Here is a 10,181-nt window from a genome sequence, read left to right as displayed (position 1 = left end):
GTCCCCAGCACGGTGACACTGGGCACTCCCTGCTGTCCCCAGTACAGTGACACCGGGGATTCACTGCTGTCCCCAGCACAGTGACACTGGGCACTCCCTGCTGTCCCCAGCACAGTGACACCGGGGATTCACTGCTGTCCCCAGCACAGTGACACTGGGCACTCCCTGCTGTCCCCAGCACGGTGACATCAGGGATTTGCTGCTGTCCCTAACACGGTGCCATCTGGGGCTCACTGCTGTCCCCAGCACGGTGACACTGGGCACTCCCTGCTGTCCCCAGCACGGTGACACTGGGGATTTGCTGCAGAGGGATCCTCCAAAACCCGTGTGACCTCCTGGTGAAGGCAGGAAGGAGCCCCAGGAGCTGCAGTCCCAGTGTGGTTGTTCCAAAGGGATCCCAGCATGGGCCCGAGTGACATCCAGAACTTCACAGAGCAACTGAACAGGAAAACAACACACAAAAGTTCATTTGCTGAAGGGCAGGATTCCACACAGCAGGAGTGTGGGCTTGGTTTGGGTTTTTGGGAAACTCACCCATACTCCCATCAATTTATAGGAGATCTAATATAAAATAACACCAAAAAAGCTGGGTACCCCTTGGCTATCTGCACACCTGTCACTTCAGGGTTAACAAATTCCTTTCACTGCCCTGAACATCACCACAAAGAGATTTCAGAATTATTTTTAACAGCTCACAGCACGACCCAGAAATTTAAGCCTTGGAAAAACAAAATTTTCCCTTTATTTATATTGCACCTGTTTCACAAAGAGCCACATGGCAGAAGTTCCTTCTGCTGCAAAATGCTGCATCAGAAAAAAATGGGTTTGAACAGATTAGAAAGGAAAACTGAGCTTTGGAAATCATCATGAGTTGACCCCAAAATACCAACACTATTTTTACAAATCACTGTGCACTTACAAAGCCTAAGTCTTGCCTCAATTTTATTTAGCATTCAGTTATTTAAAAACCACAAGCATTTTACCAGATGACAAAGATCCTCTTACCACCACTGGGTACTAAAATTCAACCTGCAGGGGGAATATTTTTAAAGAGCACCAAATACTCTTTGGAACTACCAACAGGAACCCACGTGGAGTGGGGAGAGATTGATTTTCTTATTTCCACAACTACCCAGGGCTGCTTGGGGAAGAAGCTTTTCAATGTTGTGATGTATTTCTGTGTAAAAAAATGCATAATAAAAATCAAAATACCTCAAGGAAGTCCAGTTCTAACCCTGGTTTCAGCGTTTGTGAGTGAGAACATCCACCCAGCTCCTCAGCAGTGGCCATCAGGACACTCCCAGAGCTTCCTGCAAAGAATCAGCCCAAAGCCTTGGCTTTGATTCAATACCAGGGTCATTGTACACACTTGTGCAGACTTTGCCCTCTTCATTCCAGCTTTTCTGTCCTTCCTACAGCCCTGTGCACAGTCAAACACACCCCTCATTTACAAACCAGCTTAGAACAAACATCCCACTTGGCCAAGCCAAAAACCTTGCAGAGCTCCAAGATTCAGATGTTGATTACAGCAATGTCAGGAAGTTCCTCTCCCTGAACGTGGGCAATATTGCTTAAGGACTGGGATTTGGGATGCAGCAAATCCACCCTGTGCAACCTGACAGGTTTAATGAGACCCTGCACCACCCCAGCCATCCCTGCTGCCCTCAGACCTGGGAGCAGCAGCAGGAGCTCTCCAGGGAACAGATTCACTCCCTGGGCCCTCAAAAGATCCATTCTCCTCCTGGGAAATCCTCATTTTGGGCCAGACTGGAATTTGGGACAGCTGTGAACAGGAAACCTTCAGCTGCTGCCAAGACTACAGAAAAAGCTGAGCTTAAATCTGCCCTGGGAAGTGTGCAGGGCAAGCTTGCTGTGAAAACACTGGCCAGAAAATGTTTGGTTGTGTTCTTTAAAAGGAAACAAATCTGAATATATTTAATAAAACCCCTGGCCTGGTTTTTAGTTACTCCCTGTGGCAGCTGAGGCTGTAGGAACGTGGCACAGCAGAGCATGGAGAGATGAACTCAAGGATCCCTGCACATCCCCACTGCCACGTTTTTCCTGGTATTTCACCCTGTGTGATTAAAGAAGAATCATCTCCATTTCCCAAAAGGAAACTGAGGCACAAAGACAGAATTCAGGGTTTGCAGGAATTCACCAGGTCACAGCTTTTGAGAGCAGCTGGAGAATTTCAGCCCCTCCTGAAATCTCAGCCTGAGTCTCATCCTCAAATCAGTCTCTGCAGACTCAGCACCAAATGCAGACTTCACCAAATCCTTGTTACTTGTAAGTAAAAGCATTGAAATGTTGGCAAATGAGCCCTAGAAATACACATTTGGCATTTCCCCCATATTAAAAAGAAGTAATTACACACTCATTAATACTGGAACAGGCAAAAGAAATTTCATCTGAAGGAAAGATTTCCTCATAACCTTGTTCACCCTGGTTAGGGACAGATTTATTTAGATTTGCTACCAAAATCCCAAGTTCTCAGCTGGCATGAACACACTGAACTCCAGTCAAGGCAAGGAGCTCTGCTCACACCCAGCAGCAGCAGCAGCAGCATTTTAAACCCATCTCTCAAGTTTCACAAGGACCATTTCCTCTTTTGGGCTCTCTGGTGGAAGGCTGTTCATGAAACCACCACCCCCAGCAGCCAAAAGAATAAGATCAGCTTGATTTTGCACTTAAAAATAAATTCTTTATTATCCAGAAAGGAGCCAAATCATCATCTCACATCATGGAAATGGTCATTTTAAAGCAATAAATAAGAGGAGTGTTCTGTGACACAGCCTGGATTTTGTCACTGGTGTCTGGTACCTCTCTGGTTAAAAGCATAAAACTTATGCTATCAAAGTCTCACTGTACAACAGTCTGGGAAGGAAAGAAGGCCCCTAAAATCTTTTACTAAAGCAAGGACAGAAAATTCTGCTTCAGTGAAACCCAAGTTCCCAGTTGGGTTTCACTTCATTCCAAGGAATTTCATTCAAAGGAAGGAAAGCCAAGGTTCATCCCTTCCATGCACAAATGCAGTACCTGACACACAAAATCACCTTGTCTAGAATTGATTCTGAATCAGTTTTTAGCCATAAATTATCTATTTACTGCTGATTCAACCAGTTTTTCTTTCATTTCCTATTCGAGCCAGGGGAGTTGCAGGAACAGCACAGGATACAAAATTTAACTTCTTTCAGCAGGAAGTGGAAGTCAGCCTAAATCCACACAGCTACTCCAACAGCAGTGATTAAGAAATTTAAAAAACCCAAATTAGGGGCTAAAAAGATTTAAGAAACAATTAATAATGATGATTGTTCAAATCAATGCATTCAAAAGATATAAGTCATATAAGAGAGCATAACTTATGCATAAAACTGAGAACAAAACACCTTTCACCTTTCAGTTTCTAAAGCAACAGAACAGTTTTGAAAGAACAGGTGTGAATCAAGTAAAAAAATAAAATCATATTATTCCAAACACTTTTATTGGAAGGAGTTTCCTGCATGGCCAGGGGACAGCAATGTCTGCAGTTACAGGACTACATGATTCAGAAAACAAAGATGATTTTAGGTTGGGCCTGGCTGTTCTCTGCCATGAGCAGTGATTTGGAGAACTGTGTTTTTCCTGAAGCAGATCTGGGAGAGATCAATCCTTCCACTGCCTGCTCCTGCAGAAACATTTCTGGTTCCTCATCCAGGGCTGAAGGCAGAGGCACAAGGGTTGTGAATATCCACAAGGAGTTGCACAGATGCTGGAGATGAACTCGGCTTTGCCTGCCTGCAGCTGATCCTCCCCAGACAAATCCTGATCAGCACAAGGACCCCTTGCTTTCACTTCTTCCTGAAAGCTTCATTAAAAGGATCATTGAACCATTATCAAAGAACAAGTTAAAGGTGACGTTACCAGCATGGAAAGGAGATACTGGCCAGAATTCAGCTGCCAAGAGAACAAGGAGCTGGCAGAGTCTGAGAGGAGCAGTGACAGATGTTCCACTCTGCAGGGTCACTCCCACCTCAGCAGGATCTGCTCTGGGGGTTTGGTTCCAGTGTCAGCTCTGACTCTTCCAGGTTTAAAGCTGTTCCAGGTCTGGCTGCTCCAGGTTTAAAGCTGTTCCAGGATTAAAGCTCAGCCCAGCAGCTCCTGCACCACTCCCCTGCACCTGCCCTGCCCTGCAAACCTGCACACCTCAATGGCTCCGTGACATTCATGGATGTACTGAAAGTGTTCTGATAATGCTGGGGACACTCTGATACCACAGTCTGTGCCTGTGTGCCAGGACACCCTAAATATCAAAGCGATTCAGGTTGTAGGCTGTGGGGTAGCTCTGCCTGCTGAACTGGAAGTGCTCTGTGAGGACGTTGCTGCGCAGGAAGTCCCCGTGCTGGCCGAAGGCTGCGAGTCCATTCTGGGACTTCTCAGCAGGATTTCGGTGCCTCTCCAAGTTCACCAGGTCTCCAGTGGTCACTGGGAGAAGCTGCTGCTTCTTTGCCTCTTGGTTTGCATCGTATTTTGTCTGGGAAAGGAAGGGAGTTTGTCACAGAATCGTTTTGGCTGCCCAGGGGTCTGTGTACAGGTCACAGCCAGGATGGGGCTGCTGGGGAACATTTCCCAAGCTGTTTTATTTCCCAGCATCAGCCTCATTACAGGGCTATGGCAAGGGGAAGATGCCAGCAGCTCACACCCCAGGCAGCAGACAAAGAACTTAATGTTACCTCTCACTTAAAAGTCACTTAATGTCACTTTTTGACCAATCACACAAAGCAAAAGCATACTGACAGTATTTATATCTGTATAGTAAATATTCTATATTGCCAGTAGTTCAATCACTATAAGCACCCCTGCCTTGGGTTAAAGCAATGCTTGCTTATTTCAAATACAATACCTGCTTGTGAGCCTTCAAACACAATGCACAGAGCTCCATTATTAAGCTTAAAACTTCCTAATATCTCACTAATATTACTTAGTAATATTACTTTAATAATCAGTATTAATTAATAGTACTTTAATAATTATTATTATTATCTTATTAATTAATAGTACTTTAATAATAAGTAATATTACTCTAATAATATTACTTATAATTAGAACTTCATAATATCTCCCTAGATATACTTTTCTGTAGCTTAGGGAGTTATTCTATCCAAGCATTAATACACAGACCATTGTTCTATTTGTCCTTACTTTCTACTCCTCATAGAGTTTTCTGCTGACCAATCTCATGGCTTCTGCTTAGCTCTAATTGCAGTTCTGCTGTCTATAAAACTTCCCTTTTGCAGCTTTCCCAAAACCCTCTAATTTTAAAGATTCCCACAGGAAAATCTGAGATCAAGTCCAAGTTCTGCCCCATCCCCACCTTGTCACCCAGCACTGATGGGGCAGAACTTGGACTTGATCCCAGATTTTTCCACATCCAGGCCTTCCTTGGACACCTCCAGGGATGGACACTCCAAACCTCCCTGGGCAGCCCCTTCCCAAGCCTCAGAACCCTTCAGTGAAGGCAGATTTTCTTAGCTATCAGCTAAGATAGCACCTAGAATACTGCCATACCCAGAGAAAAGCAGCCAGTTCTACAGGCACATCCCTTCCTTGTTAAGAGTCTTAAAATATCAGTGGCCTCTAATGAAAACCTCACTCCTCTCACATGCCAAACAAACTTCTGCTCAAGAGATTCTGAGTTACTTCCCTTTTCAAAAAGAGCTTAAGATCAAAATTTAATTGTGTGAGAGGCCCAGCAGCTGCTGTGACCAAGTCCTTCACCCGGGCCATGCTCATCCCTCCTCTGCAATGCAGCCTCGTGCCTTTTGTGTTGTCTCAAGGAGCTCTGAACTTGTAAAAACAATAACTCAAAGCTGCTGGGCTGCTCCAGCTGCGCTTCCTGGTGGATAAAGCTCACCTTGTTGTAGAGGAAGACGCCCAGGATTGCTGTCATCATGCCCAGGACGTTGGTGCTGGTGACGGGGTTGCGCAGCATGATCAGGGACACGGTGATCACCATGATCCTCTTGGTGGCGTTGGCCACCGAGTAACTCAGGGGGCTGATCAGGTTAAGGATGCTGAAGGCAATCACATTCTGGGCAAAATTACAGAATCCACTGATTATAAGCAGCATCAAGGTCCAGGACCAATGAGACATGGAGCTCTGTGGAAAAGCAAACAGCAGGAAGGAAAAAAAAAATTATCTCGGGTTTCAGGTAACAACACAAACACAGCCTGAGGCACTTCTTACCTGCCACTGCAGGCAGGAATGTCTGCACTGAGCTCTAAAGAGGCCCCCAAGCTCTTTGCTTTATGCAACTCCCAGCTCAGAGAAAGCAGAGGAGGACATTCCCCACACACCCCGGGAGTGTTGGTTCTGCCTCCAGCTCCCAGCTCCTGACATTCACGCTGCCTCTGCTAACCCTGACAGGAATTCTCACAAGAAACACGTTGTTAACTCCTGTGAAACAATTTGCAGGTGTTTCACAACACTTCCTTCCACACTGAAACACTTCAGAGCACTTTCCTGGTTGGGTGCTGGAGTTTGTTTGGTTTTTGTTTTCTATTTTCTTTCATAATAGCAAACAGTTCTCCAAATTCAGCACTTACCAAGTCATTCTCTACCAAGAAGGAAGAAAGATCCACCAGGACCCAGGTTGGGATCATGAAGAACACAGCATGGCAGCCAAGGATGTTCAGCAACCGAAGGTGATGAATTCTGGAATCCCTCAACACCTGGCAAGAGCCATTATTGAACAGCAGTCAGGAAACAAACTGCTCCAGGGGACAGGTAAATGAGCAAAATAAGTAAATATCCTTATGGTATTAATTTCCTATTAGGCTGACCAAAGAAAAATTGATGTCTCTTTGAAAAACAATGGTTTTTTTGAGTGGTGGCTCTTAGTATCAACAAGATATTAAAATTAAAATTAATGATACAATTGATATAATATATTGTTATAATAACATAATATAATATAATATAATATAATATAATATAATATAATTAATAAAACTAATATAATATAATATAATATAATATAATATAATATAATATAATATAATATAATATAATATAATATAATATAATATAATATATATTGATAGCTCAACAAAACAGAAACCATTTTGTAACTAAATAGAGCCAAACCACACACTTTAATTTTGTTACTGTGGTTTCAAGGAGTGCCCAGTGTTGACAGTGACTTGTTCTGCACAGATGAATGATTTGATATAACAAGGTACAATTAAAGGTACAATTAAATGAATTATTGAATTTGAGCACTATTGAATTGCCACCAGAAAAATAAAAAAATCCACGTTGAAGAGGAAAGAAAGGGCTCAGGATAAACTCAGAGTAACAGCTTCAAGAGATGGGAAGAGCTGCAGGGAACACACAAAATAACAACCAACCCTCTGGACTTGTCTGATTGCAAAGCCAACTAAAAAAAATACATTTATGTAATTGAAATGACACCCTGTCCTGCTGAAGGGTGGCACCAGAGCTGTGAACAGAGCTGTACCTTCTTTGAGAAGATGTTCTGAAGAGAAAAGCACAGGGTAGCAGCAAGGGCACTGATGAGTCCCCACATGTCAAAGGACAGCTCTGTGACCGTGGCCAGCAGGACACCAGTGATGATGGGGATCAGAGACAGGTACACCTGCAGCAGGGACACAGGGGTAAATGGCATCTGCTAAGAATTTTCAACGAGTTTATACATCCTGCTGATTTAGGGATCAACCATTTTACTACTGCAGTTCAAGGAAATTTGAGTGACTGCAGTAGACGATGACAACTCCAGTGCATCAGATAGCAGCACCCTGGTCGTTGTTCAGGTGTGTTTTACACTCACAATAAAAGGAAAAGGGATTTTAAAAATCTGCACAATCTAATTCCAGTCACAAGATCCACCCCAAGCCAGCAGAGCACCCCCCAAGCAGCACCAAGAGAAGAAACCTCAGCAAACCTGTCCGCACCTTCGTCGTCTGCTTCTCCTTCATGATGATCCGTGACAGCAGAACCACCCAGATGGGCATGGTGGCTTTCACTGGGGACAGCAAGAAAACATCACTGGGGACTGGGACAGCACCACCAGCAGAGGGATGGAGCTCAGCCCAGCCCAGGATGGGTGCTCCCTCCCTGTCACTGTCCTGGACACCTGTACCAGCTGGACCTTGGTGCTCTGGGCACCCACAGGGCACACACTGGGGCACTGCCCCTGGATCTGCTGCCAACACCCACTGGGGACAGAGGCACAGCTCTGGGGACACACAGTGAGCACTGGGACACTGCACTGGGTACCTGTACAAGCACAGGGTGGGTACTGGGACACCACACTGGATAGCTGTATGAGCACACAGAGTGTACTGGGACATTGCACTTGGCACCTGTACAAGCACAGGGTGGGTACTGGGACACTGCACCGGGCACCCACAGTACACAGAGGGTACTGGGGCACCACACTGGGCACCCACAGTGGGTACTGGAACACTACACTGGATACTCACAGCACACACTGGGTGCTGGGACACTGCACTGGGCACACGCACTGGGTACCAGGACACTGCACTGGGCACCCACACTGGGTACCAGGACACTGCACTGAGCACCCAAAGTGGACACTGGGACACTGCACTGGGCACACGCACTGGCTACCAGGACACTGCACTGGGCACCCACAGTGGGTGCTGGGACACCGCACTGAGCACCCAAAGTGGACACTGGGACACTGCACTGGGCACCCACACTGGGTACCAGGACACTGCACCAGGTGCCCATACAAGCACACACCGGGTTTCAGGTCACCCCCCTGGGCACGAATCCACGCTGGCCCCCAGGACACCCCCGCGGGCACCTCCCTACGAGCACAGCCGGCACCGGGACACCCCCGGGACACCCGCATCCCTCACCTGTGTGCGCGTAGGACACGGGCACCCTCCAGAGCGAGACGTGCGCGGACACGGAGGCGAAGTATTTGCCGAAGGCGAGCGGGAGGATGTAGCGGGGGTAGGCGCGGGGCGGCAGCTGCGCGGGGCCGGCGGGCGGGACGCGCCAGGCGCGCAGCAGCGGCGGCAGGAGCCCGCAGAGCCCCAGGATGTGGAACAGCGACACGGTGACGGGCCGCGGGAAGCCGCCCAGCAGCAGCTTGTTGACCACGTTACCGCCGGCGCTCAGCCCGTACCAGGCGAGGCACAGCGCCGACACCCGCGCCCCTTCCCGCAGCGCCGGCCCGCGCCCGCCCCGCGCCGCCCCCGCCCCGGGCCCGGCACCGGCCCCGGCGCCGCCCGGAGCCGCCAGCGGCGCCGCCATCGCTCCGCAGCCGCCGCCGAACGTCAGCGCGGCCCCGGCGCGTCGCTTCCTGGGGCGGGGCGGCCGCGGGGCCCCGGCGGGCTCCGAGCGTCACTTCCTCCGTTCCTCCGGCGCTTGGCTTCCTCCGCCCCGCCCGGCCCGGGCCCGGGCCCGGCCCCGGGCCCGGCCCCGCGGGGTCCCCGCGCCCTCGGTACCGGCTCCGCACAGGGTGATGGAGCCCCAGGGGCTGCCGTGAGCCGGGCTTGGCCCCGCTCGGTCCCTGCGCCATCCGTACCGGCCCCGGGACGATGGAGCCATAGGGGTTGCTGTGAGCCGGGCCCGGCCCCGCGGGATCCCCGCGCTCTCGGTGCCGGCCCCGCACAGCCCCGGGAGCGCCAGGGTTACCGTGAGCCGGGCCTGGCCCTGCACAGGGCGATGGAGCCCCGGGGGTTGCCGTGAGCCGGGCCTGGCCCGCACGGTCCCCGCACTCTCGGTACCGGCTCCGGGGCGATGGAGCCCCAGGAGCTGCCGTGAGCCGAGCCCGGCCTCGCACAGGGTGATGGAGCCCCGGGGGTTGCCGTGAGCCGGGCCTGGCCCCGGGAGCCCCAGGAGTTGCCGTGAGCCGGGCCTGGCCCCGGGAGCCCGAGGTTGCCGTGAGCCGGGCCTGGCCCCTCACAGGGCGATGGAGCCCCAGGGGCTGCCGTGACCCGGGTCCAGACCCGGGAGCCCCAGGAGTTGCCGTGAGCCGGGCCCGGCCCCGGGAGCCCGAGGTTGTCGTGAGCCGGGCCCGGCCCCGCACAGGGTGATGGAGCCCCAGGGGCTGCCGTGACCCGGGCCTGGCCCCGGGAGCCCGAGGTTGCCTTGAGCCGGGCCCGGCCCCGCACGGTCCCCGCACTCTCGGTGCCGGCTCCGGGGCCGT

General features: G+C 50.1%; 1 protein-coding gene across 1 annotated transcript; it reads right to left on the bottom strand.

The window, feature by feature from the left end:
- Window positions 1-711: 711 nt before the first annotated feature.
- SLC35E1 (solute carrier family 35 member E1) lies at window positions 712-9,283 on the bottom strand. The gene is made up of 6 exons (XM_036399510.2): window positions 8,884-9,283; window positions 7,951-8,021; window positions 7,497-7,634; window positions 6,583-6,708; window positions 5,891-6,136; window positions 712-4,510 (listed from the first exon to the last, which is right to left on the bottom strand). Exons 1-6 carry the CDS (start codon window positions 9,281-9,283, stop codon window positions 4,280-4,282), a joined length of 1,212 nt encoding a protein of 403 aa, XP_036255403.1. The 3' UTR covers window positions 712-4,279.
- Window positions 9,284-10,181: the final 898 nt, after the last annotated feature.

The sequence above is a fragment of the Molothrus ater genome, chromosome 26, assembly GCF_012460135.2.
Source record: "Molothrus ater isolate BHLD 08-10-18 breed brown headed cowbird chromosome 26, BPBGC_Mater_1.1, whole genome shotgun sequence".
Lineage (NCBI taxonomy): Eukaryota > Metazoa > Chordata > Aves > Passeriformes > Icteridae > Molothrus > Molothrus ater.
This window is presented reverse-complemented; position numbering and strand designations above follow the sequence as displayed.